At 62.3% G+C, this 24,823-nt stretch overlaps 3 protein-coding genes across 3 annotated transcripts; 2 read left to right on the top strand and 1 right to left on the bottom strand.

Moving 5' to 3' along the window:
- Positions 1-886: 886 nt before the first annotated feature.
- USH1G (USH1 protein network component sans) lies at positions 887-4,321 on the bottom strand (the record flags this gene model as incomplete). The annotated part of the gene is made up of 2 exons (XM_079799080.1): positions 887-2,102; positions 4,158-4,321. 2 exons carry the CDS (start codon positions 4,319-4,321, stop codon positions 887-889), a joined length of 1,380 nt encoding a protein of 459 aa, XP_079655206.1.
- A 1,479-nt stretch (positions 4,322-5,800) lies between these two features.
- OTOP2 (otopetrin 2) lies at positions 5,801-13,301 on the top strand (the record flags this gene model as incomplete). The annotated part of the gene is made up of 6 exons (XM_079798961.1): positions 5,801-6,101; positions 7,079-7,215; positions 8,360-8,418; positions 8,879-9,000; positions 10,599-11,476; positions 13,131-13,301. The coding sequence occupies 6 exons, from the start codon at positions 5,801-5,803 to the stop codon at positions 13,299-13,301; spliced, it is 1,668 nt and encodes a 555-aa protein (XP_079655087.1).
- Positions 13,302-14,950: 1,649 nt separating this feature from the next.
- On the top strand, positions 14,951-23,896 carry OTOP3 (otopetrin 3). Its single transcript, XM_079798938.1, has 7 exons — positions 14,951-15,055; positions 18,570-18,986; positions 19,070-19,206; positions 19,810-19,868; positions 20,143-20,261; positions 21,518-22,332; positions 23,390-23,896. Exons 1-7 carry the CDS (start codon positions 15,037-15,039, stop codon positions 23,558-23,560), a joined length of 1,737 nt encoding a protein of 578 aa, XP_079655064.1. The 5' UTR covers positions 14,951-15,036; the 3' UTR covers positions 23,561-23,896.
- Positions 23,897-24,823: the final 927 nt, after the last annotated feature.

Below are 24,823 nucleotides of genomic sequence, written 5' to 3'. Positions count from 1 at the left end.
TCACTTTGGTCTGGGAGAGAAGGCCCCTGTTATCTGTGGAGGAAGAGACAGAAGCAGCCTCAGAGAAGAGCCTCTGAGAAGGTCAAACCAAGACTAGCCATTTGGACAACTTGACAACTTACCGTTGGGCAGGCTGATGGGCAGGAATGGGGACACTTGCCTAGGGGGGCCCACCCCACACCCCAAACTCTAAACCAGAATGCCTCCCCACATCCACCCCTGCCCACACTTGTAGGGAAAAGGCCAGAGATACCAAAAGGGCTTGTGGTTTGCCAGGAGGGAGGGGTCGGGGCAGGGATGGGCCGAGGCTCAGCTGGTGTGGCAGCAGCTTTGGGCGCCCCAAGGTTCCCTGAACGCAAGCAAGTGACGACGCTGCCCTTCCTGGGAGTCACCGGGTCCCCAGGCTTTAGAGTCACATGGACAGGGAGCCAGCCCAGCTCTGCCCCAGCAGCGGCAGGCCCTCGGGGTGAGCTACTCAAACCCTCTGAGCCCCCACTTGCTCACTAGAAAATGGGGGTGATCTAGCCCTGCGCTGGGGAGCTGGGGAGGATGAAATGAAAGGACAAGTGCAAGGAGCCGGGACTTGGGAGGGCTGCGATGACTGTGACCCCCATGTCTCGTCCAGACTAAGACACCCATTTCCCCGCGTTTTGATTTGCCCGGAACCGAGGTGCACTTTTCATTCGCTGTGATAAGGCTTCACCAAATAGGCAGCCCCTTTTTCTGAACTGGGGGTAAAGGGAATAATAAGTGGGGCCTCATGTGATGGGTGGGGACTGGGTTTTATGAAATGCGGTATTACCCCTCACTTCCGGGAAAAGCAGATCCCCTCCCCCCACCCCTCCCCCCTGTCTCCCGGCCCATTGGGGGGGGGGGGGGCAGGCACTCACAGCTCCGTGTCCTCCAGGGCCGGTGGGCGCTCCAGCGCCTGCCTCCGCCTCCGCACGGCCCCCATGATCTTCTTGCGGGACCCCAAGGGGACGCTGATGCTGCGGAGGTCGAGGTCCGAGCACAGCATCAGGGCTTCCAGGTCGATCTTCTCCTGCCGCAGGAGGGAGGCGAAGTCCTCCATGTGCAGGGAGGCCAGGAAGGTCTCCAGCGGGCTCGTCTCGGGCTCCAGGTCCTCGTCGAGGCCCAAGTCCAGCTCGTCCCAGGGCAGCTCCTCCCCGCAGCTGCGCTCCTGCAGGCTGTCGGCACTGCCCAGGCTGTCGTCGTCCAGGCTGGGGGAGCTCTGCAGCCGGCCCCGCGGCGTGCCCGCGCCGTCCACCTCCTCCTGGCCCAGCCCGTGCAGCCCGCTGCTCAGGTAGTTCCTGCGGAACACCATGGTGCCCAGGCCCGGGCGGGTGAACAAGGAGTCGTGGCCTGAGTCGGTGCTGACCTCCGAGTGGGCCGGCTCGTTGGCCAGCGTGGCACGGGAGACGCTGTCCTCGTCGGAGAGGAACATGTCCCGGAGCGGGGAGCGACCCCACTCCTTGGGGTTGGCGTAGTTGCCCTGGCGCACAAACATCACGTCGCTGCCCAGCTGCAAGCCCGAGAGCGAGCGCACACTCTTGCGGCCGTCCTCGGAGACCTTGAAGGTGCCCTCGCCGCCCTGCTTGCGCCGCTCCAGCTTCCGCTGGATCTTGGTCTTGCCCCTGTTGGTGCCGTGCAGCGTGGCCTGCGAGTAGGGCAGGTGGCTGCCCAGCGCCAGGTGCTGCAGCCGGCGGCTCAGGGTGCTGGACGTGAGGCTGGAGAAGCTGAGCGTGTCGGAGCGCTCGGCCAGCTCGCGCCGGTAGCGCCGCTCCATGCGCTCGTGGTGCTTGCGCTGCATCTTGGCGCACTCGCGGATGCGCCGCTCCGCCTCGCGGAAGGCCTTGTCCTTCAGCTTGCCCACCAGCTTGGGGTTGAGGCTGCTCTGCTTGGCCGCGATGGAGTCCAGGTAGCGCACGCACTCCATGTGGCCCTTCATGGCGGCCATGTCCAGCGGGGTGTGGTAGTCGTTGTCCAGGCACCAGATGTTGGCCCCGAAGGACACCAGGAAGGAGAGGCAGTGCAGATGGCCATTGGAGGCGGCCAGGTGCAGGGGCGTGTTGCCCCAGATGTCACACTTGTCCGGGTCGCCCCTGCAGTGGGAACACGTGGGGAGGGGTGAGGAGCCATCGCAGCTCAGGCGGGGACCCGAGGGCCTGAGATCTCTCCTGATTCCATGAGACGCGCAGCCCGGGGCCCCTAGTCGGACGTCGACGCCCCGGGTGCGCAGGGGGTGGGGCGACAGGGAAGGCGGGGCCAGGGCGGGGCTTTCCCCAAGAGAACGGAGGGCTGGGAATCTCAGGGGATGAATAATTGATGCCCAGAGAGAAAGGGGTGAATTATTCATGGGGCCCAGTGGGGAGCTGGCCCAGAGAGGTGGTGGGCCAGGGCGCGTCTGGGTCTCTAGGCAGGCGTGGTGGTGAGCGCGGCTGCGTGTGCGGGAGTGATCGCAGGATGAGGGGTGGGTGAGGGGTGGTGTGTGCTGGGCCTGAGCCCTGGGTGAGTGCGTGTGCGTGAGGGTGTGTGCCTGCGTGGCGGCGGGCACAGCCATGTCTGCAGGGAGCGGGGCCAGGCCTGGCAAGCCCGAGTGTGAGAGCAGGTGTCGGGTCTTGGCCTGGGCCAGAAGGGGAGCGTGGGGGCAGCCAGGACTAGAGGGCGGAGGAGGAGGGAAGCCTGCCACCGGGGCCCAGCGCCCTTTCCGCCCCGCTGCCCCCTCCGCCCCGCTGCCCCGTCACTAGGAGCCCTGCGAGGCAGGCCTGTCCCCGGGACCCACCCAGCCCTGCAGCACCCTCCACACCAGGCCGTGTCCCCCCAGCAGGGCAGGCTCCCCCCTCCCGCAGGAGCCTAGCTCAGTGCCTCTGCCTCAGGCTAACGAGGCCACAAGGCCACCCCCGGGGCTGGGGAAAGAATCACCCCTTTGTCACCACCGCTCCCTGAGCAACCCCCTCCTCACTTCCCTTCCACGTTGCCAAGCCCCGCAGGGCCATGAGGGGAGGAGGGCTGCTTGGCATCTGGTGTCCACACCTAGACACCACCCGTGCCCTTTGTTGGAGGTGGGGGCGCTGGGGGAAATGAGTCTCTCCGAGGGAGGGGCAGGAGGGCAGGATCACGTGTGCCCTCTTGGCGTGGAGCGGGCCCGTCTTAGCCTTCTGGAACATGGTTCAGCTGCCTGGTCGTAGGGGCTGCCCCCGCCTGCTGGGCCCCAGGAACAGCCACCCAGGGAAGGCAAGGGGTTCCCCCACCCACCACATATTCAGGCCACAGGCCAGCCCCTGGCGCGAGGGCCAGCCGGCCCCGGCCCTCCACATGTTCCCAGGACCTCCTGGGGCATCTCCTCCTCTTTCTCTCGGTCCAGGCTGCCCTGGTGTGTGTCCATTCAGCCTGACTTCTCTATAAATCTGCTGGGGCGGGGGTGGGGGGGGTTGTCCACAATGCCATTCAGCCCCGGGAGCCCCCTTCAGTGTCCCTGAACCCTGCATTCCTCAGCGGCTACCCCCAAACCCCTTCCCTGGCCCTGACGCCTGGGCTCTATGCGCCCCTTCCCCCTAGACAATTCCAAAGGGAGGGAGAGGGAGCCTTCCGTGGGGGAGGGGTGCAGCGGGAGTTGTGGGGTGGCTGAACCCAGGGACAGTTGGTGCTGTGGGCAATGCCCATAAATCCCGGCAGTGAGCCGAGAGAGAGTGTGAGCCCAGCCTGGGGGGGGGGGGGAGGGGCACCCTGCTGGGCGAGCCCTCAGATCCAGGCTGGGTGGGCAGCGGGGACCCCTCCTTTCCTAGCCCCCCTGTCCCCTCTGAGGCTTCGGCACCTTCTCTTCCTTCTCACTGTGCCTCTCACACTTGCTGCAAGGTGCCACCCACGCAGGAGACCTCTCCCCCTCCCCCTCCTTCTGCAGCCCCTCCCACAATCATGAACCCCCAAATCCTAGCCCTCCTCTCCCAGCCCCATATCCAGGTCACAAGTGTCACATGCCTCCGCCGGTGTCCCCCTCCCTCCCACGACTGCCAGGCCCCAAGGTCCCCCCCCCCCCAGGGTCCGTCCCCAGGGAAGGGAGTGGCTCAGAGGAGAGGGGCCTGGGACCCGGGAGGGGCTGGGGGCTGAGAGCGCGGGCGCTCGGCCCGCTCCGCTGCGGGGCGGGGCTGGGCACTCACCCCCGGCTCACGATGAGGCGCAGAGACTCCAGGTTGCCGTGGTAAGCCGCCCAGAGAGTGGGGGTCATGCCATCCTCGTCGGGGGCGTTCAGCTCCTTCCGGGTGGCCTCCTTGAGGAGCTCCAGGTAGCCGTCCCGGGCCGCCCGGTGGTACTGGTCGTTCATGGCTCCCGACTTGGACGGGGCGGGCCAGCGGCTCGGGGAAAGGCCCCCCGCGGGGGAGGTTTTCGGGGTTAGGACTGAGGCATGGGGTGGGGGGAGGGGGGAGGGCAGGGGCTGGGGCCGCCAGCCCCGCTGCCGCAGACGGTGGGTGCGGAGCGCAGAGCCGCCGCTACTCCGACATCTGAGCCGCGCACCGGCCGGAGGGGGAGGATCTGCTGCGGCCCAGGGAGCCGCCCCCGGCTGCCCCTGGGTCCTAAACACCCTGGGCCCGAGAGCACTGGGGTGACCGGGCGAGGCCCTGCCCTCTCCCCCAAAATGTCCACCCCAGCTCCCTGCGCAGTGAGGCCCTGTCTAGGGGCAGTCCGAGGTCTGTCCTCACGGGAGCCCGGGGGCGCGGCTCCCGTGTCTCCACGCACCCCAGGAACGGGCCGAGGGCGGGGGAGGGGTGTCTGCGGCAGTCCCGACCCCTGGGACAGTGGGCCCGAGAGGGTCATTAGGACCAACCGCGGGACCGTCAGCGAGTAGAACCCGGCGGTCCGGTCCGCCGTCCGCTCCCGCGGGGTCAGCGAGACTCTGTCCAGCAGGGGGCGCTGGAGACCGGCGCGGACTCCGCGCGCCGCGGGAGAACTTGTATCCGAGCTCGACTTGGGCGCATCCCGCGGAGCAGGGGCAGGGGGGCAGGGGAAGGAGGGACAGGGAACTTAGATCACTGAGAGGGCGCCGGGGAAAGGGGCACGAGGGGCCAGAGTTGGGGCAGCAACAGAGGCGCACAAAGGCACTGGGCGCACCGAGGGCGTTGCGATGCCCCCAGGTCCTCGGGGCATCCCCGGAACATAAGTTCTCAGGGTTCCGGGGTGCCAGGGCGTGGTGGGCCGGGGTGCCCTCTGGGTGCCGCAGTGCGGGGCCGTCCCCGAGCCTGGCCCCACAGAGGTGACGGGGCGGCCGGGGTGGGGGTGGGGTGGGGCGCCTCTTAACGGGTAAATATAAATCTCACCTTATCTGGCTCCCGCGCTCTTCCCTAAATGCAGCTCGGAGGAAAGATGGATCATGTGAGTGGGACTGAGAGGTTTATGGAGCCGAGCTCCGCGCGCTGTAAATCACCCCGCCTGCCCCGCTATAAAGCGCGCGTCCAGCCCAGCGTGGGAGAGAGGCGACGCTCGCCACCCTCTGACCCCCAGCTCGGCGCGGGCTCCCGGCGCAGCCAGGTGGGTGCCCGGGCCAGAGGCGCACGGATTTGGGAGGTGGGGACCTGGGACGGGGCCCAATGGGGCTGCCGCCGCTCGAGAGCCGCAGTCTCCGCTTTGCTCTTCCCATTCCCGGCGCGTCCTCTATCTCTGCGCCCCCCCCCTCCCGCCCGCAGCCCCCTCCGAGACAGGAAGTCCCTGGTCCCAAATCTAGGGAGACGCGGGGGCAACGAACCTGGGGGCCTGTTCGCTCCTCCCCCGCAGTGACCCCCGCCCACCTCCTGCCGTCGCCCCTGCCATGGCCGAGGAGCCGGCCGCCGGCCCCAAGGAGAGCCCGCGGGGCCCCCGCGAGGTGTGGAAGAAGGGCGGCCGCCTGCTGTCGGTGCTGCTGGCCGTGAACGTGCTGCTGCTCGCCTGCACGCTCGTCAGCGGCGGCGCCTTCAACAAGGTGGCCGTGTACGACACCGACGTGTTCGCGCTGCTCACCACCATGATGCTGCTGGCCGCGCTCTGGATCGCCTTCTACCTGCTCCGCACCGCGCGCTGCCCCGACGCCGTGCCCTACCGCGACGCGCACGCGGGCCCCATCTGGCTCCGAGGTGCCGGGGAAAGCGAAGGCGGAGGTGGGGTGGGCCAGGCAGGGAGCTGGAAGCTGGGGCTCTCCGAGGAATTGGGGAGTGCGTGGAGGGAGAGGGTTAGACGTTCCCCTGGCAAGTCTAGATGTGGCTGAGGGAGGGTGGGCTGCAGGGGAGGGAGAAGAGGAAGGGAGAGGGTCCCGGAGGGGGATGAGTCTAAAGATCAAGAAAGGGTGGCCCTGGGAGAGCCTCTGGTGGAGATGAGAGAAGAGGTGACAGCTGCAGCCAGAGGAGCCCAGTGAGGGCCCGCCTCCCTGTCTACTTAGCCCCAAAGAGATGGGCGCTCAATGGGACAGCCATCCATCCACCCACTCAATCATCCCCTCATCCTTCCATCCACCACTCAATCATCCCCTCATCCTTCCATCCACCACTCAATCATCCCCTCATCCTTCCATCCACCACTCAATCATCCCCTCATCCTTCCATCCACCACTCAATCATCCCCTCATCCTTCCATCCACCACTCAATCATCCCCTCATCCTTCCATCCACCCACTCAATCATCCCCTCATCCTTCCATCCACCACTCAATCATCCCCTCATCCTTCCATCCACCCACTCAATCATCCCCTCATCCTTCCATCCACCACTCAATCATCCCCTCATCCTTCCATCCACCACTCAATCATCCCCTCATCCTTCCATCCACCACTCAATCATCCCCTCATCCTTCCATCCACCACTCAATCATCCCCTCATCCTTCCATCCACCACTCAATCATCCCCTCATCCTTCCATCCACCGCTCATCTTTCAGTGCATCCCTTCACCTCTACACCTATTCATCCATCCACCTAGCCAGCCAGCCAGCCAGCCACTGTCGGACCCCATTCATCCATCCGTCTACCCAGCCATCCAACCAGCCATTCATCTAGTCATCTCTCCTCAGATCCATAAGCCTCCTCTCCCGCCTCTCTGATCCCCCCCCCCCATTTCCAGGTGGGCTAGTGCTGTTTGGGATCTGCACCCTGGTCATGGATGTCTTCAAGACGGGCTACTACTCCAGTTTCTTGGAGTGCCAGTCGGCCATCAAGATTCTGCACCCTCTCACCCAGGCTGTGTTTGTCATTGTCCAGGTGGGTGGGTGGATGGGTGGGGAGAGGGTCCTTAAATGTGGTGGACAGGAACCAGCACCTGGAGTGGGGTCAGGAGAGCTGAGCTCCACTCTTATTCTGCCCTGAACAGTCAGACATTGTGGGGACAGGACTGTAGAGATCATGAGGCACTTGGTAGCACTTGATAATGAAGTAATACCCAAATGTGAGGGCCCACTCAGGCGCCCTGTGGTTTCACTTCAGCCTGAGCAGTGCCACCAGTTCACACCTGAGAGGTGTGAGCGTGGCAGCCACCCTGTCTCCCAGAACCTGGCCTGCCCTCCCTGGATGCCCGTGGAGGGCATCAGTCTCAGCCCAGGTCCCGCCCTGGGCATGGCCAGTTTGGCCTCAGCCCTGGCCCCTGTAGTGTGTATTTGTTCAGGAAATAGCATATGCTGTACCTGGGGTTTTCCTAGATGTTCAGATATATTTTTTTCTTTATTGCATATGTAACACTTTGAAAGATCTTTCTACCAAGCTGAGGCAGGACTGGCCTTTCCTGGGACCAGACGGACCCAGCCCTGTCAGACCGGGATGATCCCATGTATGGTTCCTCCCCTGAACCATTGTCCCTGGGGCCAGTTGTTCACAGCTCAACACGTTTCTGACTAGCATTCACGTCGCTTTAGTCTTTTACATGTTGTGGGTTTGAAGAATACTTGGGTGAAAGGGAAACACAGATACCCCACACGGCAAGGATTGGTTGGCAGCCAGAGGAGGGCGAGGCCTTGCAGGGCAACCAAGGATGAAGATGGGGAGGGGGTGTTGCCAAAGCGAGTGAGAAGTCACCAGAGTCTTTCTACCTTGGACAAGACCTAGCCTGAGTCTGGCCTTGCTCCCAGGAATAAATAACCAGACACTCCAACTCTGCCGGGCCTCGACCCTACAGAACACAAACACGAGGGCCAGAAGGTCTCAGAGGTGACATTTTACAAATTGTTAAAGAACAGAGCACTGTTTTAGGTGAATCGTTCCTGGCCTCATTTTGTGGAGCTAAAATAAACTTAATAACTTAGTGTGAGGGCTTTAGAGGTAGAGAGAATTTGCTGGGCGTGGACGTGGACACTTGGGTCCAGCTGTATTTGCTCTGCAGAGTAAATGACCGCGCCACTCTCTCTCCACGCAGACTTACTTCCTCTGGGTCTCGGCTAAGGACTGTGTTCACGTCCACCTGGATCTGACCCGGTGAGGGCCTGCCCACCACTCCTGGCCCTGCGCGGCATGCCAGTGCTCACCTTGCCTGAGAGATGAGGGCTGCCTGGGGCCTGGGGCCTCTTTCTGTCCCTTAGGCAGCCTGATTTGCATTTCCATCACCCCGTGCAGTGGTGTGTGTGTGTGTGTGTGTGTGTGTGTGTGTGTGTGTGTGGCGGGATGGGCTGTGCAGTGCACTAAATGTCCTTTTCCCCAAGAGAGGGAACAGGGTGGCCTGAGCCCCTGGGTACCCCCAACCCCCACCCCCCGGCATCCCTGCATCCCCGCCAGGTTGTTTCTTCCAAACTCAGCTTCCTGTTCACACAGCGGCCTGACTGCTTTCTTGTGTCTCAGCACCACCTCCCATTGTAGCTCCCGACCCTCTCTCCATCTTGCCAGCGACCCAAGATGAGCCAAGGGTTTCACTGGCCTCTTGCTCTCTCCCCGCAAACAGGTGTGGCCTCATGTTCACCCTCAGCACCAACCTGGCCATCTGGATGGCGGCCGTGGTGGATGAGTCCGTGCACCAGGCCCGCTCCCACAGCAATGCCAGCCACGCCCGCCTGGCTCCCAACCGTGAGTGCCATGCCAGATGCCCCCTGGCCTGTGACCCTGGGCCTCGGGCTGGGGGCTTCGTTGGCTTGTAGAGTGGATCTCTGCGCCCTCCCAGGGGAGCTGCCTCCTGCCCAGGCTCTGGCTCTCACGCTGACCTGTGGGCGTAGGTGACACAGGAGGGCCCAGTGTGGGGGGCACCTTCTCATCCTGGAGAACGCAGCCTTGGTCCCACTGTCCAGGTCCCCATTCCACTAAAGAAGGGGCTTGGGCTCCCAGAAGACAGGGCAAGGCCGATGGAACTGGAGGGAGGAGGAGGGAGCAGGGGGTCTTGATGGCAGAAGCAGAGGATCAGATGGAGAGCCGCAAGGAGACGCTAGAAATAACAGCCACAACGGTGGCCATCCACTGAGCTCTGCATGCAGGCGCCGTGCCCAGTGTGTTACACCTCATGTTACTCAACCCTCACAGCCTCCCTGCGAGATGGTAATATTAATATCCCATTTTCCAGGTGAAGGAACTAAGGCATAGCGAGGGTGTATAGCTTGCCCAAGGTCACAGAGCTTGAAATTGGGCAACCAGTGTTCAGATCCATCTTTGCTTTTAACCAAAATGCTATCCCGAGGAAGAATGGGGTACCATCCCCCTGGTCCTGCTTCTCTGGACTTCTCTAGGGCCCCCCACTAGTCAGGACCAGACTAGATGACTAAGTCCATCTGGACTTGACCTGAAGACATAGCACGCCCCCAGGCTGGGAGAGTCCAGGAAGGGAGCCCGTGGGCCCAGCCCCTCCCCGCCCCCCTGACACCCCAGCAAGACTGACAAAGGGCCACCTTTTACACGCAGGGGGTTCCTCACGGTGGCAAAAGCCAACCTGGGGAGGCAGCCAACGGAATGTGCTGGGGCTGCGGGGTACAGGGAGGCACGCTGGAGAGGTAGGTACCTGCCCCGGGCTCAGAGGCAGCTCATGTGCGTCAGCTCTGCCATCACAAGACACTGTACCTCCACGAGCCTCAGTTTCTCCACCTGCAAAACCAGCTGGCACCGTGTTGGGGGTCAAAGAGATGTTTGCCAAGGCCCAAGGCGCCCTACAAAGCACAGTCTGGGCGCAGGACAAGGGTCCTTTTAGTGCGGTACAGCCCAGGTGACGGGGGTCAGGGTCCAGACCCAGGCCCAGCAGCTGGCTTTCTGGGCTGCGCCAGATGCGGGGAGAGCTCAGAGGAAGCTGGAACTTTAGGGGTTTCCAAGCCGGCCACCTTCTACAGGCCCAGACCCTCACCGACGTCAGGCAGCCTGGGGTCATTCCTGGGGGGACGGATTGACAGTGTTTTCCTGAAGGAATGGAATGGGGTGAAGGGGGCAGCTTTGCGGTTCAGATTTATTTATTTTTTTAATTGAGCACCGGCTATTGTTTGCTGACGTGTCCTGCAGCCTCAGGCACACAGTAGGTGTTCAATAAACATGTGTGGTATGGATGAACACGCCAAGCCCAGCGTGGGCGTTTGGGACACGGCAGTGAATGTGGCAGACAGAGAGGTCACAGTCTAGGGGTGAGGCTCTTCAGACGGGGCCCCGCCAGGAAGAGGGGTGGGCGGTGCAGCTCTGTGCCCCTCTCCCCACAGCGGAGCGCGTGGGCAGCCAGGCGGGAGGAGACTGTCCCTGCGCCACGACCGTGTGCCGGATCTTCGAGCAGGGTTACTTCTACCTGTACCCCTTCAACATCGAGTACAGCCTCTTCGCTTCCACCATGCTCTACGTCATGTGGAAGAACGTGGGCAGGCTGCTGGCCTCCTCCACCCACGGCCACGGCCACGGCCACACCCCATCCCGGGCCAGCCTCTTCCGGGAGACATTCTTTGTGGGCCCAGTCCTGGGCCTGGTGCTCTTCCTGGTGGGGCTGGCCGTCTTCGTCATCTATGAGGTCCAGGTGAGTGGGGACGGGGGCCACACCCAGCAGGCCCTGGTCACCTACTACAGCTTCAACATCGCCTGCCTGGGGCTCATGACCTTGGTCAGCCTGAGCGGCTCGGTCATCTACCGTTTTGACCGCCGGGCCATGGACCACCATAAGAACCCTACACGCACCCTGGACGTGGCCCTGCTGATGGGCGCCGCCCTGGGCCAGTACGCCATCTCCTATTACTCCATCGTCGCCGTGGTGGTGGGCATGCCCCGGGACACGCTGGGGGCGCTCAGCCTGGCCCACGCTCTGCTGGTGATCGCCCAGCACACCTTCCAGAACGTGTTCATCATTGAGAGCCTCCACCGGGGCCCGCCGGGGGCCGAGCCCCACGACGCCCCTCCCAAGGAACCCTGCCTTACCTTCGCCAACCCGGACGCCCTCCACACTTTGCCAGCCTGCCCACCCACCCCCAGCCTGGAGGGCCCCAGCCTGGTGGGCCCTCAGGAAGCCATGGCCATCATCCTGGCCCCCAGGGCCCACTGGAGACGCCGGTGCCTGAGGGACATTTCCCTGTTTCTTCTGCTCGGCAACATCATCGTGAGTACCTGGGGGGGGGGGGTGCATGGGGGCTGGGGCTGGGCGGGGGGAGGCCAGGAAGGAGGTTCTTTCAGGTTTAGTCACCTGGCCTTCTCCGTCTTGGCCCCGCCTACTCGAGAATCCATGTCTGTCTAGGGAAGGAGTAGGTTCCCAGAGGGTCAGGTGCAGCCGGGCAATCAGCATCTCGGCACCCAGAGGACGGAGTCCTGGCATTCTGGCATCCAGGCAGCCACCACAGGAGCCGGAAGCATCCCAGGGAATGCTGGGGGCGGGCGGGGAGAGGGGCTGGGCTGAGGGGAGAGGGAGCTGTGAGAACTGATCTGGGGAGTAGGGGCCCTCACCCTCAGGTGGGCGGTGTGACTGCTCCTGGGAACCTGTGACCGGCTGCTGCTTAGAATAACTGGGGCAGCGGCCGGCAGCAGCGGGGAGCAGTGTAAGTGCAAGCTCTCTGAGCAGCGTGCAGCGGCGGGCTGGCCGGGAAGGGGGGCGCCCACAACAGCACCCCCTCCCCCGTGATTCAGCAAAGCCCCCGACTAAGGGAAACTCCTCTGGACCCCAGCAGACTTCACCCAACACAAATATGCACCGAGCATGGAAACTCTCCTCACAACGGTGCACCCCAATAGAGGAGCACCCCTAATGTAGCTACCACCCCACGGTACTGACCTAATCCCCAGGGGAAATCTCTGACACAGAAACAGGTGCCCATGTGAGTACATCCCGGGGAGAGACACACCTCTAGAGAAATTTCACTCGATATGAACATAGTTCTTTCAGCTATCACCTTCAATAGAAAAAATACTCGTGATATAGAAACAGCCTTGATGTGGGTATGTCAATGTAAAACATCTCCAGAGAGATCCCACCCCATGAAAAACACCAACAGGAGAAGAGGGATAAAATTTAAAAGAAAAGAAAACACCAACAACCCATCCTAACTGAGGTGCGTTCTTAGTGAAGTCCCCTCTGTAAATATTGCCCGTCCTATAGGCAGCCTATAGAAAAGGAGGGATCGGCAATCTCCCACCTCCCGGTGGTGGAATGCATCCTGAGCCTGGCCCCAGCCCTGGCCCTGCCCTCACCTTCTGCCGGCCCCGCCCACTGGCTGGGAGTCACCTGTGGGAAGGCTGTTTTTGCTCCAGGTATCTGAGCCTGGATCAGCTCTGAGAGCATCATTTTATAGGACAGAAACAGGTGGAGAGAAGGGCTGCGATGGGGAAGGTGGGGCTAGCCCAGAAGCCTTTGCTGTTTGCCTCAGAGCCCACACCAGAACCTTCTGGCTGGATCCCGCCCCTCCGGCCTTGGGCCTGTCTGATTTGCCACACATCTCTCCACAGCTCCTGATTTAGCCATTTCTAAATGTGCATCAAACTCTCACATCACCTAATGAAACCTCTTCTCCCTCTCTCCAGCCCACAAGTGGGGCCTCCCCCGGGAGCTGTGACCACAGGGCGAGTCTTATGGGATGGGCAAGCTGAGTTGGGCACATTCCCTGAACTCCCTAGAGAGCACCCGTCCTTTCCCAAGACGTGGGAGGTCCCCACTCAGCAACACCCAGCCCTTGCCGTCCACCCAACTGCAGGGCTGGGACCCCCAGCAAAGCCCACCGATGTGGCCAGTCGGGCCGGGTCCTGACACGCCCTCTCCCCCACAGCTGTGGATTATGCCTGCCTTCGGGGCCCGCCCCCACTTCAGCAACAAGGTGGAGGTGGACTTCTACGGCTACTCCCTCTGGGCCGCCATCGTCAACATCTGCCTGCCTTTCGGCATCTTCTACCGCATGCATGCGGTCTCCAGCCTGCTGGAGGTCTACGTGCTGGCCTGAGGCTCCGCAGACACGTGGAGGGGGGCTCAGCAAGCGTCCACCCAGAGACCCTCGGGAGGGAGCCCCAGGCTGGCACATTACCGCTCCGTTCCCCCACTGGCCCCCGAGTGGAATTTTCACAAAAGCTATTTTTTCAGGATGTTTTTCAATTGCAACCAGGACACGCCCAGCCACCCGGCGTGACCCTGGTGCCTGGGGCTCCGGGGCAGGGACACCTCTCCCTAAAGCGTTTCTAGAACCTGGTCAGATCGGGAAGTGTCCGTGGCTCCGGCTCCGCCCCTAATCCCAGCCCTGTGACCGGCCAGTGCTGCTGCCCGGAGCTGGGAACCAATAAACCTGCAGTTCGCCCCCTGCCCCCCACTTCTTGTGTCAGCCACCCCACGTGACATGATCACAGGAGAGGATCTTGGGGGTCCGAGCTGGAAGGGCCCCTGGAGATTTTCAGGCCTTCAGCTTTCCAGTGGTTGAACCAAGTCTGAGTTGCACACCAGGGACACACCTGGTTTGGACAGAGTCCCCGAGCTGCCCGCTCCTGCCCTGTACCCTCAAGGGAACACGTTTTCCACGTGTCCCCCAACACAGGAAACGTTAGGAGGCGCGGACCCAGCCCACCACCGTTTTACAAAGAACGAACCTAAGGCCCAGAGAGGTCATGGGACTTGCCCCTGTCACACAGCTAGAGGGCTGGAGCCTGTGTACTAAGAATAGTAATTTTCAAACAGCAGAACTATTTCAGGAACCCAAATTTCCAACATAGGCATGGATAGGGCTCTTCTAGTTTAACAGGAGTTGGGGATACAGACCTTCACCCCCTGGGCCTCCTCTCCCTCAGCACCCCCACTTTGGGGGGGGGGTCCCTGAGACTCCTCTACAAAAGGTAGAGAGATGGGCTCAGCAGGGAGAGGGACTGAGACCACAAACGGAGAAAAAGAGGCTCAGGAGCTGGAAGAGGGGGAGGATGGGTGGCCAGCTGAGCGGGGGGCAAGGGGGACTGTGGCTAGGGTGGGACTGGGTGGAAAGTGGGGTGGGCTGGGTGGGAGGAGAGCGTGGGAGCAGCAGGACTGGACACGGGCGGGTGGGGGGCTCCAGAGGAAAATGCCTGCCAGCAGAATGAGGGGGGCACGTCTCAGGAGCCACCGGAGACGTGAAGCGGGCTGGAGGGGCAACCTCTCACCTTACCCGCCTCCTGCCCTGTCCCAATGGGGTCTCTTCGCCCCACGTTCCCCGCTGACTTGGGAGAGAGGGCTCTGAGACAGGGGGTGGCAAGGTGGCTGCGAGGCTGCAGCCGCCTGGTGCTGACAGGAAAAGGCGACCCCAGACCCAGGGGTTCCACCCCCTGCTTGGAAGCCAGAGGACAGTGTGACCTGCACCCCCGCAAGACCAATACTGCGACCTAAGGACACGCACCCCACCCCACCCCACCCCACCCCGGAGGCGGTCGCCGGCGGGTCCCCTGACCCTGCGCCCGGCGCCGCCCCGCCTCCGGCCCCGCCCGCCCGCCCGTCCAGCCGCCTCGCCATTGGCTGCTGTGCCCGGGCCCGAGCCCCTGGCGGGGTAATTAACGAAGGATTAATGACATCCCCAAAGTCAACAGAAAAATCGATGGGCCGGGGAGCCCGAGCCGCGGCTGCGCAGTCCCGCCGGGGAGGGCGTCGGGGGCGTCAGTGCGGGCGCCGGGGCCTCACCTGGAAGGACTGTCGGTGCAGCGGCCGCGGGCGGCGGGCAGCGGGCAGCGATGCCTGCCCAGGCCTCAGGTAAGGCGCCCCTGCCCCGGCGGCGCCCTGGGGCCGCGCGGAGCGCCCCTGGATGTGGTGCGGGACATTCCGGGCAAGCCCACTGGACACTCCAATCTCCTCCTCCGCCCCCCCCACCCCCGCTGCCCCGGGGTTCAGACACCTGGGGCTGCAGGGGCTGCGGCGGGAGGGCAGGGTGACTCCGGGAAGGCCAACCACTCGAGCGCCGGCCCCTCTCGGTCCCCAACCCCAACCCCAACCCCGGCCCCGCGCCCCACCTCCTTTCCGCGGATGGGTGCGCACAGCCGAAAGGGGGAGCAGAAAGAAGGGGGAACCCGAAGGACGGCCAGAAAAAAGGGTGTGGGGGTTGGGGCTGCCTGGGCGCCGGGTCTGAGGAACAGGTGTAGCGGCTGCCCCAGCCCCGCAGCCCCCGAAAGATTCAGAAAGAAATCCCGCAGCTCCCGGCCCGCGCTCAGCGGCCTCCTCCGGAGCGGACGCTGCGCTCCAGGCTGGGCGCCGCGCCCCGACGGCCGCGGCTTTCATCACCTGCCTCTGACCGTGCCCCACAAACCAGTTACGCGGGCCCGCCCTGGGGCTGGCGAAGCGCCGAAGGGCGTGCCAGAGGGTGGCAGGTTCCTCCTTGTGGGTTCCGGGCGCCCTGGCCCTCTTCCCACGACCCCTTTGCGCGGACCCGGCACCCTCTCCCCGGGCGGACAGAATCCGCCACTTTGAGGGCTCCCTCTAGCGGCTGTCGGAGGGTTGAACCCTGCGGGCGGAGGGCGAGGACGTAGGCTGAGGACCCTGGAAGGAGAGGACCCCCAACCTTGTCCTCCCGGGTCCCCTCTATGCTTGCAGTCCACTGAAACTCACCAGTAATCCCGACCCTTCCAGCCGCCCTAGGATTCCGAAGGAACTGGAAGAAAATGCTCACATCGCTAACAATGAGAGCTTTCTGTGTGCCAGACACTGATCTGCATTCATTTGCATAAATTAAATCATTTAATTTTTATAAACCCCTGTAGCCTAGGTATTATGCATTAATTCATTTATTCATTCAAGAAATCGTCACTGAACAGCTACTAAATACCAGGTATATTCCATAGTTGTATATCTGCTTTACAGATGGGGAAACCAAGGCACAGAGAGTCTAAGTAGCTTATCCAAGATCACGCAGGTAGGAGGTGTCAGAATCGGGGCTCTTCATCCTCAGGCCTTGGGAAGATGGGGGAGATTCTGGGAAAGGTGAGATGGAGCAGTTAGGCCTGGGAGAAAGGAGCACAGAGGTGTGTCCCCAGGAGTCAGGCTTGCTCAACCTGGGCGGAGGAGACTAGGAGGAAAGATAAAGATCGTCTGAAAAAATCTCTTTGGGTGACGATGGAAAAGGTTTCATGGGAAGGGTCTCTGTCCATGGCTCTAGTGCTGAAAGTTCCCCGGAAAAAATGCCAGAGTCGTCAGCAAACACTGGTTGAATGCCATGCTGTGCCAAGTTTGGGGGGGGGGTCTGGCTTAAGCAGGAGCTGGTCTCTGCCCTGGAGGAGCTCCTGGCCTTGAGGGGAGCCAGCCACACCCACAGCAATGCACACCCACTCTTGGGCAGAGAGAGCAGGCTTCCCAGGAGAGGCCCTGAAGGTGGGTGGTGAGGATGGGTGAGAACCACGTGGAGGGAAGCAGGGGAGGCAGAAAGCACAGTGGGCTCCAGGGGCAATGGTGGGAGGCAGGAGACCACATGAGAAATGCGGATCCCTCTGGCTGGGCATGGAGAAATGTGGGGGGCAGGTGTGGGGAGTGTGATGAGGGGGCTGGACAGGGAGAGGGCAGAAGTGGAGCGAGGGTGACTGCAAGGACTAGGGAAGGGGGAGGAAATCCTGTAGAACCTTTAAAATTGCTCTCAGATCTTTCTTGACCTCAACCACTACCCACGTTTGATTGTTCTATTTGCCCCGGAAGAGAAGAGTAGAGGTATAAATATCAAGCAAGTTGTACATGGGAGAATGGGGACACTTTAGAACCAAATGAGATGAGGGTGTTCTGGTGGTCAGAGTGGGAGAATCTGAAGCTTCTGAAGCTCCAAGTTCAAAGGGACAGACAGAGCAAAGCACAGCCAATTACATAGAGTTCGAGAGGCGAGGCTCCAGAAACAAGCCTGAGGCTCGGTGGGGGCGCCAAGAGCGGGCACCTGAGCCAGTTTTGGCGGGGGCGGGGGGTTCAGGGGAGGCCGCTTACAGGAGGTGGGCTCTTCTGAGTCCTGAAGGGCAAGCTGCAGTCAGCTACAAAGCAAGAAGGGGGCATTATGAGCAAAGGGCAGGGTGTGGGGTGTGGGCAGACAGGGAGGTGAGCAAAGGCAGGGCATTCTGGGAACAGTAGCAGGATGGCACGGCCCATGGGCCAGGGAGTCCGAGGGCAGTGCTGGAGATGGAAGTCAAGGCCAGCCCGGGAAGTGGCAGCAGCTACCCTGCCTCGAGCCCTCCGCGCTACGAGCTCACAACGCACACACTCTGCCGCGTTTCGTTGTGAGAGGGCACGCTAGGCAGTGCGGACTTTATGCGAAGGCAACACTTGGCCTTTGCAGGGCTCACAGTAGGGGAGAGGCCTGGTGGACAGGGAGACCAGTCCAGGAGCGAGGGTGGGGGCCTGGACCAGGGCAGTGGTCGAGGTCAAGAAAGATCCAAGAGCAATTCGTGGGCTGGAATGGATAGGCTTGGGGCCCGAGAGGAGGACTGGTGAGGGGAGAAGCAAGGAACATGCCCGTTTCTCTACTGAAATACGTGGGGATGGAGAGGCCATCATTTCGTATACATTCATATCTATATATATAAAAGCCTAATATGCAAAGTGTCCCCTCGGGAGTTCGACCAACCGGGAGTTTGATCACAGGCTATGATGTGCGCTGAACACCAGGGGGTGGCAGGGAACAAAGGGAGGCCCCGACCGGCAGCTGCTAGGGACCCTACCTGTGCACGAATTTCATGCACTGAGCCTCTAGTGTCCATAATAGAGTACTATTTCCGACCACAGCGTTCTTTCCCACCAAGCCCACACTCGGCCTGAAGAGTCCTCTCAACACAGCACTCTAGGCGCCCATTACCCAAGAGTCAGAGTCCGAGCAAGAGAGGACACCTACTCGCTCTTTCACTCGGGAGTGAACTTCCTCCCAGAAGTCAGTGGAGCATGAGCTGCCTTTTGATGGCAAAAATGTCACAGCCCTAAAGACTGCCTGGCTCCCTAGACAGACATTATTACTCCATCTCAGGATCAGGCGCTGAGTCAGGCGGTGGGCCGGGGGGGGGGGGGGGGGGCTTGTCCTCAAACCCGTGGAAATCGTCTGTGTTAATGTGGAGCACAGAGGGTTTCCAGAGCCCCTGGTCTGTTTGGACGGCCAGGGTCCTGTAAGGTAGATGGGCAGCTGCTGTAATTCCCAATGTTCTGACCAGAGAGGTTGCTTAATTTGCCTTATGGCACACAGTCGTTAGGGACAGGGATGGAATTGAACCCAGGACAGCCCGGCAGCCAACCAGGACCCTTTCTCCTTCCCCAGCACCTGCTGAGGCTGCACCAGTGGCCTCCACAGGAGCACAGGACACCGAAGCGGCCCCGGCCAAGGAGAACCTAGAGGACATGGAGGCCGAGGAGACAGGGGCCCCCGCCTCGCCGGGCCAGAAGTCCTGGCTGGTGCGGCACTTCTCACTGTTGCTGCGGCGGGACCGGCAGGCGCAGAAGGCCGGGCAGCTCTTCTCGGGGCTGCTGGCCCTCAACGTGGTGTTCCTGGGCGGCGCCTTCATCTGCAGCATGATCTTCAACAACGTGGCCGTCACGCTGGGCGACGTGTGGATCCTGCTGGCCGTGCTGAAGGCGCTGGCCCTGCTCTGGCTCCTCTGCTACGTGGCGGGCACCACCCGCCGGCCGCACGCCGTGCTCTACCGGGACCCTCACGCGGGGCCCGTTTGGGTGCGGGGTGAGTATGGGGGCGCCGGGTGATGGAGAGGGTGGGAGGGCGGCCCGTTCCAGGGGGGTGCCAATGGCCGCTGGTCCAGCCAGGCTCCCTGCTGCTCTTTGGCAGCTGCACCGTCTGCCTCAACGTCTTCCGCGTGGGCTACGACGTGAGCCACATCCACTGCAAGTCGCAGCTGGAGCTCATCTTCCCTGCCCTGGAGATCGTCTTCACCGGCCTCCAGGTAACAGGCCGCCCGCCCCCGGCCGGGCACACTGTCCCTGCCCAGGCCGCGGGCACACTGTCCCTGCCCAGGCCGCGCGCACACATCCCAACCTATGCCTGGAAACAGCCTCCCGGGCAAATCCCTACGTGGCCTAGAGTATGTACACACACCTCGGCTCCCCACAAACGCCTGCCTGCGTACCTCCTCCACGCACACCTACATAGACTGCACTCACACACCGTGTCCCTGCCGCGCAGACACCTGCAGATACATCCGCTGTGCACGTACCTAAATCCCGGCGCACCCTCAATGCTGAGTACCCGCTCCCTCCTGACGCCCTGTCCTGCGCCAGGCACTGTGTTTCATTTGCGGGATCTCTTTTATTCCCCCAACAAGCAGGCATTCTTATGAAGCACCTCTTAGAGCTGAGGACACTGAGGCTCAGAGACATCTGGCCACTGGCCCAAAGCCACACAGCAAGGAAACACGAGCCAGGATTCAACCCAGGTTTCCTCACTGTGTCTTCCACTGAAAATACACACAAGCAGCTGGGGCACACCCTCTGTCTCTCCCCCCCCTCCCCCACCCCTGCCGCTGGGCTCAAGGCCCTGTCTCTTTCAGACCTGGGTCCTCTGGAAACACTGTAAGGACTGTATTCAGGTCCAGACCAACTTCACGAGGTAAGAGGGGTGCCTTCTCTCCCTCCAGCAGCTCCTGGGGCTCCCTGTCCCCAACTAGTGCATGCTCCCCGCAGCTTCCCCGACAGCGTGGCCCTGGGCTGCCGGCGGGTCTGGGAGTGGCCCCAGGTGCCCACTAGGGCTGCCTCTGCTGAAGTCCCAGAGCAGACGGGATCTGGCTTGGGGAGAGAGGGGCCGCCCCAGATGCAGTGGCGGTGAGGGCTGGGCACCCCAGGAGCCGGCCAGCAGTGTGGACAGCGTGTGGCTTCTCCCCCAGGTGCGGCCTGATGCTGACCCTGGCCACAAACCTGCTAATGTGGGTGCTGGCCGTCACCAATGACTCCCTGCACCGTGAGATTGAGGCGGAGCTCAGTGCCCTCATGGAAAAGTTCTCAGGTACGGAGAGACCAGGCCCACCCCCACCGCTGGATGGTTCATGTGCGCGCACGCACACCCCCACTCCCTCCATCAGGCGAGGCTCAGTGAGTATGTAGAGTTTCGAGCCAACTCCAGAGGCTGGATCATGGCTAAACAGAACGCAGGCATTTGCCAGTAGTATCCATCCTGCCCCCTCCCGTGCCTGCCCCATCGGGTGCTGGCACCCTGCACCCCTACTCCAGGCTCCCATCTAGCTGTCAGCAAGCTGGCCACTAAGCCCGGCTGAGCTACTCACTGATAAGGGCAGGTAAGCGCCCCACCCCTGGTGTTTGCATTTTGCTTGCAACAAACCAAAAAGGCATGATTCCTAGTACAACTGGGGGTGCCTGGACGTATCAGAAGGGACGGCAAATTTCTGGGGAGAAAGAACCCCCCCACATTGCTCCACGTGCCCAATCCCCACCTGTACGGTCTGCCCCTTAGAGGCGGTGTCCCATAAGCCTGCGTGGGCACATCCCTGTCTGTGGGGTTCAGCCACACCTGTGTGCATACAGCCCCCCAGGGGGCATCGCCATCCTGCCCTGTGTACAGCCAGGCCTTCCCAGCACACACACACGTGCATTTACAGCCCTGCCGCCCACGTCACGCACGCCTGCGCACTGTGCGCACTCTACCCCCTGCATACGTTGCTCAGAGGGGCTGTGCCGAGAGAATTTTCTGCAAGTACCACCCGAGATTGTTTCTTACTAAAAATTCAAACACAGAGATGTGTAGAACAGGATATAGCCACCACCCAGGCATCACATGCTCTACATAAGCTTGACACAGGAAGCCTGGAATCCTTCGGTAAAGGAGTGACCTTCCTGTAATGTGTGGTTTCTGAGTTTGCTCCCTGGGCCTCAGTGTCCACACCTGTGAAATGGGTGGCTGGGTGCCTTCCACCTCTGGCTTACTCTAGGGCAGTGGTCGGCAAACTCATGAGTCCACAGAGCCAAATATCAACAGGACGACGATGGAAATTGCTTTTGAGGGCCACATTTTTTAAACTTAAACTTCTTTTAACACCACTTCTTCAAAATAGACTCGCCCAGGCCGTGGTATTTTGTGGAAGAGCCACACTCAAGGGGCCAAAGAGCCGCCTGTGGCTCACGAGCCGCAGTTTGCCGGCCACGGCTCTAGGGGGTGAAAGGGACTGATTTGTGCAGCGGGTTTCCTCCAAGCCAGGCCCGCAGGCTCCCTCTCTCCCTCCCTCCCTCCCTCCCTCCCTCTCCCAGGCAACGACACCAACACCTGCCTGTGCCTCAACGCCACGGTGTGCGAGGTCTTCCGGAAGGGCTACCTGATGCTCTACCCCTTCAGCACGGAGTACTGCCTCATCTGCTGTGCTGTGCTCTTCGTCATGTGGAAGAACGTGGGCCGCCGCCTGGCCCCCCACGCAAGCGCCCACCCGGGCGCCCCGTCCTTCCACCTGCACGGGGCCATCTTTGGGCCGCTGCTGGGCCTGCTGGCCCTGGTGGCGGGCGTGTGTGTCTTCGTGATTTTCCAGATTGAAGCGAGCGGCCCCTCCATCGCACGCCAGTACTTCACCCTCTACTACGCCTTCTACGCAGCTGTGCTGCCCAGCATGAGCCTGGCCTGCCTGGCGGGCACGGCCATCCACGGGCTGGAGGAGCGCGAGCTGGACACGCTCAAGAACCCCACCCGCAGCGTGGACGTGGTGCTGCTCATGGGGGCGGCCCTGGGCCAGATGGGCATCTCCTACTTCTCCATCGTGGCCATCGTGGCCACGCGCCCCCACGAGCTGCTCAACCGCCTCATCCTGGCCTACTCGGTCCTGCTCATCCTGCAGCACATCGCCCAGAACCTCTTCATCATCGAGGGCCTGCACCGGCGCCCGCTCTGGGAGGCGGCTCCCGGGGGCCCGGCGGAGAAGCCGGAGGCCGAGCCCCACCGCAGGGGCTCCCTGCTGGAGCTGGGCCAGGACCTGCGGCGGGCCTCGCGGGCCTACATCCACTCCTACAGCCACCTCAACTGGAAGCGGCGGGCGCTCAAGGAGATCTCGCTCTTCCTCATCCTCTGCAATATCACAGTGAGTGGTACCCGGGGAGGCATAGGGGCGGAGCTGGCCCAGAGAGCCTCATTCAGGAAGGGATGGTTCAAGGCGCACTCAGTGCACATTGACTGTCCCAAGGGGGGATTGGCTTGTCCCTTTGATTGTCAGGGACACATGCCTCTTTCCAACCAGCTCTAGGACACGTGAGAGCAGAGAGTGGCCCCCAGCTCCCTGCAGGGTACCTGGCACGAATGAGCGTGCCACGGCACAGCCGAGTGCACTTCATAAACAGATGTGTAAGATTTCTACCCTCAGGAAGCTCCCGTCCAGTTGGGGAGACACCAGGGGAACAATTAGGGAATTGCCGAATTGTTCCGCTGAATTCAGTCCAAGGAAGAGGTCAGAAAGAGCTCCCGGTAGATGCTGAGGATGGTCGCTCCGTCCCATGTCCTCATCTCCAGGCAATAGCTCAGCATCTCGTGAGTCGTCCCAGTAACCACGCAGCAGGCGCTACTGCTGTCCTGGTTCACAGACGAGGAAACTGAGGCTTGGGTCGTTTGACCTGCCGAGGCCCCGCCGCCTAAGTGGCAGAGCTGTGCAACTCAAGGCTGTTTGAGCTCATGGTGGTAAGGACGGCGCTGGAAACACCCTCCGGGGTTGAAACCCCTGGTCCAGGCAGATAACAAGGCCTGGCTGGGCCCCAAGAGCCGCCGGCCTCCGGGCAGGAAGTGTGGGCCCGAGCGGCCCAGGAGGCTCCATGGAAGTCTGAGCTGGGCTTTGGGAAACAGGTAGGATTTGGACGGAGGCAGAGCCGGGGTCGAGGGGCAGAGACCAGCTGAAGAACGAAGCAGGAGAAGAAGGTGGCTGAGATCAAGGCACAGGGGTAGCCAGCTTGGCAGAGCAGGTGGTACCCCGGGTGGTGGCTCCGGGGGTCTCAGGACCCGTCGGAGGTCAGGGGAGGTGTGGGTGAGAGGGGTCAGGAGGGACAGGGCTGGCTCTGAAGGCCACGGGCGAGGACGTGCTGCAGGAGCTGTGGCTTCGGGGCCTGCCTCCCCTGAACCGAGTGCCCCCTCTCCTCTCCTCCCCTCCCCAGCTGTGGATGATGCCGGCCTTTGGCATACACCCCGAGTTTGAGAACGGGCTGGAGAAGGATTTCTATGGCTACCGGGCGTGGTTCACCATCGTCAACTTCGGCCTGCCGCTGGGCGTCTTCTACCGCATGCACTCTGTGGGGGGGCTGGTGGAGGTCTACCTGGGGGCCTGAGGCTGCCCAGGGAACCCACCCCTGGCAGAACCCCAAAATGCCAAGGCTGGGGAAATGTAGCCCAGAGTCTGAGCAGATGCCCCATTCCAGGGGGCACTTGGTGCAGCCGGGGCTCCCCCAACGCCTCCTTTTCCCCAGAGCCTCGCTAAGGGGAGTTGGGGGGCGGAGAGTGGGTTACTGTTCACAGCCCAAGACCAAGGGTGAAGCCTGAACACTGAGCTTCTGATGCCCACGCTGAGGACAGGGCACATGCCTGGCCCTGGTCACTCTCCCCCCCCCCCCCCCCCCCCAGGAAGGCCCACAGCTACTCTGGGAGGACTAGCCCTAAATGACTGAGTCTGGGAGCCTGGAGAGGGGCGCCCCTACCCAGCCAGGCCTCTGGGGTCTGCCTCCTGCTGGAGGAAGGACGTGTGGTCCAAGCACGGCCCAGGGCACCCTGGGAGCAGACAGCTCGGCCCAGGGCACCCTGGGAGCAGACAGCTCGGCAGGCAGCCTGCCCTTCCTCCCCCCACAACCTAATGAGCTCATTAATTAGCTGCCAGGCAGGGCTCAACAGCCCTCTCCCGCTGCCATAAACTCTGCTTGTTTGATTGATTACGTTCACTCTGCTTGTTTGATTGATTACGTTCGGGCTGCTGCGTGGCATTTGTTCCCAGGGACAGGCTCCCTCGGGTACGGTGGGAAGGGACCGTCCTGGGCAGGGCTGTGGGGCTGGGACGGTCCTGTTTCTGGGCCAGCAGAGGTCGAAACCAGGTCTTGTCTGATCATGGGAGGAGGTGGGGAGAGAGGGGCCAGTGCTCTCACCCCCCCACCCCTGTAAGCACACCCTCTCTGACTCCGAGCCCCAGGCGACTCCCGGAGCTGGCTCCCACAGGGCCGTGGCGTGGCTGCGGGTGCCCAGGCCTGCGGGTCCTCTGAGCCATCAGGAAGAAAGGGCGGAGATGGCAGCCCATCCATCTCCCTGAGCCCAGTGCAAACACCGGGCCGGGCCCAGGGCGAGGCGGGTGAGGCCCAGGGAGGGCGGCCCCAGGCCCCTCCCCGTGACGCTGGGCACAGGCAAGCACAGGCCAAGGCCCCAGGACACCCCCACCCCCTTTAAGTGGCTGCCTGGGGCCAGCAGAGCCCATGGGGGTCGCCCCCGAAGCTGGGAGGTAGGCCCTCCCCTCTCCTGTGGGCTTTCTCTGTGGCCACAGCCCAGGGGTCCAATGGTCCAGCCCCCTCACCCCCAAGAAAATGACCAACACGGGTTCCCAGCAGGCACCT

This window comes from Cnephaeus nilssonii (assembly GCF_951640355.1).
Source record: "Cnephaeus nilssonii genome assembly, chromosome: 19".
Lineage (NCBI taxonomy): Eukaryota > Metazoa > Chordata > Mammalia > Chiroptera > Vespertilionidae > Cnephaeus > Cnephaeus nilssonii.
Note: the sequence above shows the minus strand (reverse complement) of the source record. Positions and strands in the feature narration are given on the sequence as shown.